The sequence below is a fragment of the Phragmites australis genome, chromosome 2 (assembly GCF_958298935.1).
Source record: "Phragmites australis chromosome 2, lpPhrAust1.1, whole genome shotgun sequence".
Taxonomy (NCBI): Eukaryota; Viridiplantae; Streptophyta; class Magnoliopsida; order Poales; family Poaceae; genus Phragmites; species Phragmites australis.
In genome coordinates, this window is record NC_084922.1 from 48,649,714 (window position 1) to 48,661,300 (window position 11,587).

Consider the following 11,587-nt stretch of genomic DNA (forward strand, 5'->3'; position numbering starts at 1 on the left):
CTGTGGAGAGAGAAGTTGCTTTGCTGCTCATCAGATCAGAGATGGACTCCGGTAGTGCAGGGTGTAGCGATTTGGTTAGCCCGGCATATCCGCCGGAGCTGAGGAAGACAACCTTGGCGCTCGTATCGCGGTGCTCCTCCTCGGGCGAGAACAACTATTAGGACGGCATAGAACGGAGCCCCGGATCCCTAGTCGCCATGGACGTGCTTGCTCCCCGTGCTGGCATGCTAGCTCTGGCTGCGCGGGCAGGTGAGGAGGTGGGGAAAGGGAGGAGCAGTGTGAGAGGGAGGGAGGAGGACGAAGGGATGGGAGAGAAAATGTTTTTTTTGTTCAGTTGTGTGTACCTGCCGCTGCCGATATTGTATCCTGTGGTGGACGCGTCGGAGGTGTTCGCGTTGCAGATGGAGTTCTTCCACGACCAGGCGCAAGTTATAGAGCCCCTGCTCTGCTCGGGGCTGTCGATGACGTCATTCGTGCCGGGCAACTAGGCGCGCGCGGCGCAGGTGGCCGTCGCGGTGCGCGCGGGACGGGTAGATCCCCGACGACATGAACCGCGACGACTTCTTCTGGCTGCTCATGCTCTGCATCGGCAACTTCGGTGTCTAACTGCTCATCGCGCGGTCGTACATGTACAAGAAGACTTGTGGCTGCAGACTCGCCTTACCGGCCATCATGGCTGCAGGCTCGTGCCGCCGCCGCCGCCTAGTCGTCGTGTCTGTAAGCAGCGGTTCAGGGACGTCCGTGGAGTCCCCAGTGGCGTTTTCGGAATGTATGGACGGGGCTGAGGTGGGCGATGGTGGCATGCGTCTGGTGCAGCTGCACGTCGCGTGCGCCGACGCCGTGGCGCGGGAGGGCGGCGCTCCCGTGCACGCCACGACGTTCCAGCGGCTGGCATCGCGCTTCGTGTAGGCGGAGGACCGGCGCACCCGCCAGCGCCGAGGTCCGTACCTTCGTGGACACGCTTAGAAGTATCAACATAACCCAAGGATCATAGATAATCAAGGCCATGCACACGTGCTGACATAACAGGTAGCCACTAGACAGAATTTCTCAATATGAGAATCCATTCTAAGTACTATTAATCCAGAATTACTAAAATCCTTCTTAGAAAAAGGTGGCTTAACTAACGAAAGAAAGATGAACCTGATGCTTCTTTAAAAGAAAGCGCTTTGCCTTACCTGTGAATTACACCTGTGAATTAAAAAGAAAAAAAAAGTGTTTTGCCCCTTCCCTTAGACTCGCAGATGTAGAGAGGTTGCCTCTCTTCTTATCTTAAACTGCGTAGTTTGAAACGTGAACTGTAGCATCATCCTCATCTCATTAGCAGTGTTGACCAAACGACTTTGACTCGCAGCTTGTAAAGACCACACGTAATCTCATCCCTGTCTGCACCTTTCATCAGTGGAGTGAACATGCATCTGCGATGGGAGATGTTGGCATTCCCATCACCACTTCCGGCCGAGAAATCGAGCAACAACATCTGATCCGCCGAGACAGAGACCGCACGGCGCAATAGTTTGATAACCCTGTCATCACCAACAGTAACAGCACCGTCAACATCACTGTCATACAACAGCATCTGACTTGGAACATCGGTTGTGCAAGCAGTTATTTTTCCACAAAAAGATTCAGGCCCCGACAAAATCTTTATCTCAACCGTGCCCTCCAATGCTGTCTTAACATATGCAAATATCAGATCCACGGAGCTCAGCCAGCTATCAATAGTTTCCCTTCCAACCACATAGTTAATTTTGCTACCAAGCACATCAATCATTGCTTTGTTGAACTGCCTGTCGTCGCTCTCTCTGTCTTCCCTAATCTTCAGATCTATCTCAAAATAGGCATCACCAAGAAAAACAACTCCTCTACTTGGGCCAGTCAGGATCAGAGAATCACCCTACAAATAAGTTTACAGAGAATGTCAGCAATATATTCCTTAGTACTACAGCAAGCTGCTGAACATGACTTTCCTGGAAGAACATAGGTCTCATAAGCGGAAATAACATATAGCATCACATAATGTGGAAATGAGCCGGATACGCTTTGTTAAACTTGAAGCATGTAGTGATGATAAATAAATAATGCTTAGTGGCATCAGCAATGTTGATATCCATGCAAATGTAGTCGGTAATAGATGTCACAAGGGACAAGATACAAGTCATGCATATCACAATGGCGGCATTGCATATATAAGAATCTACATGATAGAACGTTATAGTGCCTTTTAACAGCAGGATTCCAATATGCAAGACTGATGAAGAAATTATTTGCATATGCAAGAATGGGAGGCGGATGTGACATTTTAAAACATATATTCTTTCACATACCTGAGACTTGATGAGTTGGCAATTGTCCCTGTTGCGCCGGAAGATGTAGTTGCATTTCATATCCAGACGGTCTCTGATTATCACAGTCCCATACACATTGATAGGGTAGCCAACATCAGAGGACATTATCTCCAGACCGAGTACATTTAACGAGTGGACCAACTTGTGGTTTTCTTTGATAAGTGAATCTGTAAAGCGCATCGGACCATGTTGTGCTGGGAAAAAAGGAAAATGATGTTAGTTTGTAGCTAGGAAAGAATAGTAGGGTAACAGAAGGGACATCATGTTACTTCAGAGCCTCCAAGTACGGATTCACACTAGGGTTAGTGATATAGAGCTTTGCAAAATTAGTCACTGCAGAATGCAGAAGAACGATAACAATAACTGTAAGGAAAGGCAAAGGTGACAGGAATAAGGTTCCAGATGACGTGCAAGTCAGCAAGCATTTCACCGGTAGGTTTAAATGGGCAAGTTATAGGAAATAGATGTGAAAAAGAAGAAACCTGGACATCGGCAAGGATTTCCTTTTTACCAGTTAGTACTGTTTTGTAGTTAACAACAAAGTGGAGCAGCTACTGTAATTTCTTCCAATGCAGATATGCAACAGGTGAAGCAGTACTTTTTATTTAATGGATGGAGTCACATAATACTTTTGAGTTTCCTTTGCCCACGGGTAGTTTTCCAATATCCTTATAGATATCAATGGGCAGGCTCATCACTGGTAAACAAGGCTTCGCGGAGCTTACGCACAAAACTATCAATCCTAAGAAGACAATGTTTCAAACATGGGCTGCCTACCCCGCCTATGAGGCAACAAGCTTAATTGCCAATTAGGCCCTACCAGGAACAGCTCGTTGGAATTCCCCACCAGAGCACATTCTGTTCTTCTCCCGTCCCCGCCCCGCCCTCTGCTCCTCACCCTGATTGCACAGTTTACCCAGAAATTACCCCAGATACAGCTAGTATGCGATTGGATCCCGCCTCCCCGGATCGCCACATGCCCACATAGCATATGCGTGGAGGTCGGGAGTTTAGTTAGGGGATATACTCTCTGCATCGATGTCGATCTTGGTGAAGTCCAAGAAATAAACTCGGGTGTAGCAGCCGGATCCCAATTTGGGGTCGTACTCGTAAAGCTTCCTGCCCATAGCCTCATTGACCTTCCTCCTCGCCATCTCCTCGGGCGTGATGAGCCACCGCGGCGGCGGCGGAGGCTTCAGGCTCTGCTGCCGGCGCTTCTGCTTCTCCGCCGCCGCCTCCTCCTCGTCCTCCTCGACGTACATGGGCAGCGCGTCGTAGTCGTCGTCCGCCATGAGTTCCGAAAGCGCGGCCGTCGGCCTCCAAATCCTAATCCATGAAGCAAATAAGAAGGGAAGTAAGTAGAGTACGGACGCAACACGAATCACGCGCCAAAACAGGAGCGATGAGGAGGACGAAGAACCAACCTGATCTGTGCTGAGAGGCTCTCTTCCTCCTCCTCCTTCCGCCGCCGCCGTCCCCAAACAGACAGGAGCGATTCCGGTGGCTAATAATATTGACTAGGCTTTCTGTTTTTCGATCGACTAGGGAGCCTTTTATGATCGATTAGGGACTAGGGAGCATCGACTAGATGTGATGATGCGCGCCACGACGCGGGCTGGCGTAGGCTGGGGGTTGCAATTGTGAGGGGGAGATGCCGTGGTGCACTCAGCCCATTGGAATAATATACCGATTTTAAACCTGGAATTTGAATCTGTGTTTTATGGATGAGGTTTTTTTGCTGTTTGACTGCAGGTGGCTGATCCTGGTGACCTGCTCATGGGCTGTCCATGTTGGGCTGGGCGCATCAACAAAGGTGCACTTTTCTTTCTTTCTTTCCTTTTGTTTTTGGACGATAAGCGGCAGGAGCGTAATTTTCCTCCTTTCTTATATTAGATAGAAAGCAGAGTACACAGTTCAGACAATAAGGTGCAGTTTTGTCACTGCAAAACAGTGTTTATGTGAAACCAGATACAAGGGAGACGAGGATGGCCAAATGTGTTCCATGTATCAGCTTTAGCAACGCAAATGGTTGGGATAGCGCATATTTTTTTTTTCTCTCCAAAACAGAGTAACTTAAATTTCTTTACCGAAGCAACAGATAGTTTTTTATTTCAAAGAGACACCTCCTACTTACTTAGGTAACTTTGAAGTACTACTAAAGGATAAGCAGGAAAAGTAAAGCAATTGCGCCAGCACACAAGCTGAGCAATCGCGCATGCATCAAGACATGTTCAAAAAACCACCACGAGCACTTCGGATCATCCCCGTAGCACCGTACTGAGTATCACATCTTAGCGGCTACAAGACATTGCAGTATAGCTTACTCAGGCATTCAGCATGACGGCCACCAGAGACAGTAGCTCATCGAAGGTGTCGACGTCTTCGTCCAGATCGGGCACGAAAGCCTCCTGACCCAGTCTGATCCTAGTGCAGATGTTTTCCCATCAGTTGAATAGCGGTGAGATATGTTAGACCGTTTATCGGAGATGATTCCTGATAATGAATCCGGTATATCAGATGACGTGCGCGTTGATCGGATTTCTTGTGGTCGAATCAAATGGACGCAAGAATGCAAGGATTTATCCGGATTCAGATATTCCGTGGGATAATAGCCCTACATATTGTGTATTTTCTTTTGGATTGTATAAGCTTGTTTCAGAATGTCCTTACAAGCCGGGTTCTCCCCTTTTATATGACAGGGAAAAAGAAGAATAAACAAACGGATCATGCTAAACCAAGCAGCAGATCTAATCCTAACGAAGCTAACTAGTCCTAGGTCATCATTACGGGGATATGCATGCCCAACCTACTCTGGCCGCCCTATAGGCATTGTCACGTCCGTCGAGCGCTGTCATGTTTGCCTGCTAGGCTGTCCGCTCCAACTTTACGTCTGCCCACGACCTTGCTCTTAGAAAGGATGTGCCTCGGGAAGAAAAGCACCTCAGTGGACGGTATTAAATGTGATTTGATTGGTTATTGGAGTATCTGCCCTGCGACCAGCAGGGTCTTCACCTTTGACCAAGGGGCTGGTCGACGGAGCTCCGCCCTGGTCGTGGGATGAAGCTATGGTCCCGAGGATGTCAATCGTCAGCTGACAATTGGTAGTATGGGGCCCTCCTGGTGGGGCACCTCCTTACCTATTACACTGACAGTAGCCCCCAAGCTCCATCGTGGATGTGGTGGACTAAGTGGTTCGTCGTAGTGGCCCATAGTCATTGTGCGTCTTGTGGTCGTGGTCAGGTACGATTGCGCCACTTGGGCCCCAGGTGAGCGCATGTTCGCCCGCGGGAGTGGTCGTCGACGCGGCTCGCTTTCATGGTCAGCTTAGGAAATCACATCCCAAGAGGAGGTTAAACGTCTAGAGATGGGGGGGGGGGGGGAGAGGAACGAAACGACATCGGACCTGAGGGAATTCCAATTCCGCAAGCGTGGCCTCTCAAAATTCAAATGGATCGGACCCCACGGTGATGAGATACCGTGGCGACCCTTTAAATTGGAGCATCGAGATCCCTCATGAAACTTTCCGTCGTCTCCCTTAGCCTCCAAGCTTCCGCACCCAAAGCCTCTTCATCTCCACATCCGCTCTTGCCACCGAAGCATCTTTCTCCGTCGTCCGATGGCATGCACCAGCAGCGAGCCTGCCTTCCGCAAATCCAAGTGCGATGCGGCGAAGCTGAAGCAAATGCACGACATCGGCCAACTCACTCACTGCCTGTCCTCTGGGTACCGCTCCGGGGAGAGCGCGCCTGCTCCCCATCAGGGGGAGATATTGATGTTCGTCTCTTTCTTGTTGGCCGGTCTCGTGCCGCCCTTCTCTGAGTTCTTCACCATCGTCATCTCCTTTTACGACATCTACCACCTCCATCTCAACCCTAATTCCATTCTTATGCTAAGAAATTTTGCTCTTCTATGTGAGAACTCCGTTGGGGTCGAGCCATGCCTAGACCTCTTTCGGCTCTTCTACACATGCAATCGGAAGCTGTGGGTTCCGTCTCTATGATGGCGCCATGAACTCCTACATCGAGGTGGGCCTCAAGTCGTCGCGATCAAGCTAGAGGGAGGAGTGATTCTACGTCACTGCAGAAAACTCCTTAGACAAACTCCGCGAGCTGAGCACGTCGGAGTAGGTCACCGACAACTTGGGGAGTGCCCCCTCGACAACTCCGGAGCTATTGACTCTCGCCAAACGGATCGGCTAGCTTCGAGAGGGCTGGCTAATAGGGTCGGATCTCATTCGCGAATTCATCAAGTGCCGGTTGTGCTGGGTGAGGGATTGAGTCGAGTTTAGATTATGTTTTTTCCATTTCTTTTCTTTTCTCTGAATTCAAACTAAAGCAAACAAATTCCAGAAAAAACCGAATAAATCCAACAACCCAAATAAAACCCTAAATGCCTATTTTCAGCTATGTCAAATTGAATTTAATTCAGCTATGTCCAACAACCCAAATAAAACCCTAAATAACATATTCTATTTATTAAGGTTTTTTCCTTTCTTTTCTTTTTCTGAATTCAAAGAAAAGCATACAAATTCAAATAAAGACCAAAGAGACCAAATAAATTCCTGAAAAAAATAAATAAATCCAACAACCCAAATAAAACCCTAAATGCCTATTTTCAACATGAATTCATTTCAATCAATTATAACCTATGTCAAATTGAATTTAATTTATAAAAAATATTTTAACCTATTCTATTTATTCAAACCCTACTTAAGTTCTAGAAAATTTAAGGAAATTGAAAAATTAAAACCAGGGTGTTACACCTCCATAGGGACCCTAGGCATATCAAATGGACTCTAAGAAAAGACGTTCGTGTTTTTCTGGAGGAAAGTGATGAGCGTGAGTTCCTATTTTGGGTCCAGGCTGGCCCCGATCTGGACCGTTCTGGATGGGTCAGCGTTGTCTAGCCGCACTGCCTTGAGCTAGTCATTGGGATTGGCAATGACGTGGACCTTCTTTGGGCGGTCGCTTGGCCTAGCTTTCTCGTGCTGCGACCTAGGAGTTAGCTCGGCTATGTCGAGGCTCCTGTTGTAGCAGTGCATGGCCATCTTTCGGTTGCCACAATGGTGATGGCTCCCTTGGGACCAAGGATCTTGATTGCCTGGTATGTATAGTGGTCCCGAAGTCCGCCACATCGAACATTATTCTCTTGGTCTTGAAGTTAGTCGGTGAACCGAAAGTGACGGGCAGCTTGATCCGCCCTAATGGCTTGGGCAAAGAGCTAGGGGTGATCCTGAAGAAAGAAGGAGATGGTTTCAACGCACTCCTTGGGATCTGTAGTGCATCTAGCGCTTTGGTGAAGAGGATGTTGATGGAACTACCCCCATCGACTAGCACGCGCTCCATCCGGATTATGTGCATTGTGGGCTCGACCACAATGGGGTAACATCCGGCGCTCTTGAGATACGCGGGGTGGTCCACCTGGCTGAAGGTGAGGGGTACCTCCGAACACTTTAGCTGCAGGCTTAGACCCGACATGTGCACATACCTCGTGGACTACCGACTTGTATTCCCTATTTGAGAATTACGTCGCGGCTCTCCCAAAGATATGGTGAACCATGTGCTCAGCCTGCTGAAAACCCAGAGCCGACTGGTCAGGGTTGGCCCTGTCTCCAGCATCGTCGTCGTGCTCGGGTTTACGGCCCTCAAGCTCTTTCTCGATGATGTCTCGCATGACCTTACATTCGGTTAAGTCGTGTGTGTCGATACAGTGGATCGGGCAGTAGTCTTTACCCTTCTTTCCGTCCTTCTTCTCGAAGCGTCGGTGCAGGTGAATAGCCCGCTTGATCGCTATAACGTTGGGTGGTCTGGCCTTACGCTTGTTCTTCCTTTTCTCCTTTCAGCTAGCCTCTTTGGTAGGGACGGTTGGTCAGAAGTCGGCTGTTGTTTCATGCCGATTTGGCACTCTCGGGCCTCGTTGGCCTGCACGCACTTGTCCGTGAGCTTAGTGGTGCTTCAGACCTCTTTGGTGACCAGCTTTTCAACCATCTTTTAGTCTCTGACCCCCATTCGAAATGCGATGACCACAGGAAGATCAAGAAGATGATCTGGTGGAAGATAGTTTTTCACTATCCCTTCTTAAAACCTTCCGAATCTCGGGGACGAGATTCCCTTTAAGTGGGGTAGATTTGTAACACCTTGAGTTTTAGCATTTAGAATATAGAAAAAATCACTCATGTTTATTTTTTTAATTTTTAATCAGTATAAAATTAAGGAAATATATAGTTGAATATATACATTTATACTTGTATGTATATATTTAAATATATTATTTTGGCTAAGTATTCCAGATAGCACCAAATTAGTTTTTAAATTAATTCATGCATTAAGTGAGTCATATGCATTTTTGGTTTAATGGCTTTTACGATTCTTTGAGTTGAGATTTTAATTTGAAATCCTCTCAAATTCAAATCTATTTCTTAGATTCAATTCAGCTGAAATCCAATTTGAACTCAATTCTTTTGAAGTCAAATATCGAGGCTTCCAATTCAAATCATTTTCCTAATTCAAATACCCTTATTTGAATTAATGCCAAACTCAATTTCGAATCCAACTTCAAATATTCTTTTTGAATCAATGTCAAATCCTATCCGAACATAGATTCGATCAAATCATCGCTGATTTCGTATTCGAATGCAATTCAAATTGTTCGAGATATATTCATTTCTTTCCAGTTTCATCTTTTCGCAATTCGTTTCAATACAATCCAATTCAAATCAAGTTCAAGTTAGAAATTCATATTCAAATCCTCGTTCCAAAAGTCATGTCAACTTGTAATTCAAATCCAATTTGAATTACGCAAATCCGATTCAAATCAATTTATTCAAATTGAATAAATTCAAATACTTTTACAAATTCAAATCGCTCAATTTGAGTTATTACAAATCCATTTCGTTTGAGTTACAATTCAAGTACATCAATACAAATCTTTCTTCTTTCTCTTCATCCGACTGGCATTGTTCATCCGCCCAAAGTCCTCTTAGCTCTCTCTTAGCACATCAACTGTCAGCCGCATTCACACCGCCACCCTCCCTGCTGATCTTTTCACGAGCAAGCAAAAACCAGCTTCCTCACTTCCTTCTCATCTCTCTGATCCTCACATGCAAAAGATCACCCCATGCCTTTCATACATACACATACATGCGTACAACACAGAGCAGTAGCTCCTCTGCCTCTCCTCTTCGCGCCACTAGCAGCTGCTGTCAAGTTGCACCATCGCTGTGCTGCCCAGCCGCTGAGCCGAGCTAGCCATGGCGCCAAACCGTCGCTCGCTATAACGCGCATCGTTGTACGGGTCGCTCCGCTGACCCGCCCGCTACGTCGTCCCATGGCTCCTCTGAGTTGTTTAGCCACGCGTGCCCGTGCATCCTCCATGTTGCCCCGTGCATCCTCCGCGTTGCCCAGCTCCGAGCCATCATGCCGCGCTCTGCTCTCCCCGCCGATGCCACTGAGCCGTGCTCGGGCGCCAGTAGCACCACCGCGCACTTCGCCGCTCGAGCATGCCGTCCTGGCTTCTGCCACCATCGGCTCCCTCCCGTGCTGCAACATGCCCCGCCGGACCTCGTCCCGGCCAGCCTCTCTCTCCTCGGTCTCTCGAACCCAAGCCACCGCTGAGCTGAGCCCGCTCAACCAACACGCCCCATCGACGTCGCCTCCTTTTCCCGCAGCCGACCACCCTCTCTATTTGTCCCGTTGCCCTCTCTCACCCTGCTCGCCCCAGGTCACCACCGGCGAACCTCATCGGACCCCCTCCCGCAACGGAGAGATCTCCTACGTTTCCTCCATCTCCCGGCGCCCCTCCCTCTCTCCCTCCGGCCATCGCCCCTCTCTTCTGCTCCCTTTCTCCGAGCCGAACGCACAAAAGCCCGGCCCAGCCTTATCTCTTCCCTCCCTCACCGACAGGTGGGCCCACTAGCCAACCAATGTCCACCTGCTCGGTCTTTAGTGGACCGACCACCCGAGCCACACCCTGGTCAACAACCATGTGAGCCAGATCCACATCGCAATCCACCAGCTTCAGTCCATGGTGGACCACACACTCGACCCCCCCCCCCCCGATCCACCGAGTCCACGGCCCGTGAATACCCTTCAATAAGTGAACAATTCCATGGATATACAAATTGTACAGTGAGGGAAACATTGGACATGCAAATGTTGCTAAAGTTGTCCCCCTGAATGCCCTCCAATATACCAGCAACACCAATGTTGACACCAACAATATCCTTGATTGTAATATTGCTGATCATGGAGAGAGCATTCTTGGCATCCTTTTCATTACGATGTTCACCATAGTTTCTAGTGATCTCGATGGCCATTGAAACATTATCCATGCTCACATCAACTATGTACATATTCTTCATGTACCCTCCACACCCTGGAACTATCTTGATTTTGATCCTGTGAAGAGAGTTGACGATGCGGAGGCCCTGAGCCTGGACTTCTGATATACCGCCTGGCATCTCACTTCAAAACACAATTCCTGCACCATCCCTTCCAAACGCGATCCCAGACAGTGGACGGGGACAGGTCAAAGTGTCGACGGGAGACGCCCCATGCCCCATGTAGGGCAGTGCTCCCGTGCACGCCACGGCGTTCCAGTGGCTGGCATCGTGCTTCATGTAGGCGGAAGACCGTCTGGCGCACCCGCTAGCGCTGAGGCCCGTACCTTAGTGGCGTCAATATTTACCAGCCAAAATCACAGTTGGCATCACGCGGCATGGCTATACAGTGAAGAAACTTTTGTCGTGTGTTGTCACGATGAGTGGTTGACTATCCTGAAATCTATCTTATTTTGCACCTGCAATAGGCAAAAATACAAAATTAGACAACATACGTGACTATATTTACCGAAATAGACAACATATCGTCGTATTTACAATTTTAGCATTCGTATTCGGCACATTTTTTTACCGAAAATTGACTTTTGGTACACCGTACACCGGAAATACCATATTCGGCACACGATGTGCCGAATATGACACTGTAGCACCGTATTCGACACACGGTGTGCCGAAAAAGGGCTACAGTGCCATTTTCGGCACACCAATGCCGAAAATGAACAGTACCACATATGAACAGTATAACAGTGCGTTTTAATTTCGCTTTACCTCTTTTTCAAAACGGTGGTCTTCTGTTACTCCAAAAATTTTAAAACATTTTTTACGTGTTCCATAATCAATATGCAACCCATTTTAATTGGATTCACTAAAAAATCCTTTGTATATTTAAAACTAAAATTCT

At 48.0% G+C, this 11,587-nt stretch overlaps 1 protein-coding gene across 1 annotated transcript; it reads right to left on the reverse strand.

Annotated features, from left to right (window-relative positions):
* Positions 1-993: 993 nt before the first annotated feature.
* Positions 994-3,966, reverse strand: LOC133909461 (uncharacterized). The gene is made up of 4 exons (XM_062351898.1): positions 3,773-3,966; positions 3,376-3,674; positions 2,328-2,542; positions 994-1,897 (listed from the first exon to the last, which is right to left on the reverse strand). The coding sequence occupies exons 2-4, from the start codon at positions 3,638-3,640 to the stop codon at positions 1,313-1,315; spliced, it is 1,065 nt and encodes a 354-aa protein (XP_062207882.1). The 5' UTR covers positions 3,641-3,674; positions 3,773-3,966; the 3' UTR covers positions 994-1,312.
* Between the last annotated feature and the right edge of the window lie 7,621 nt (positions 3,967-11,587).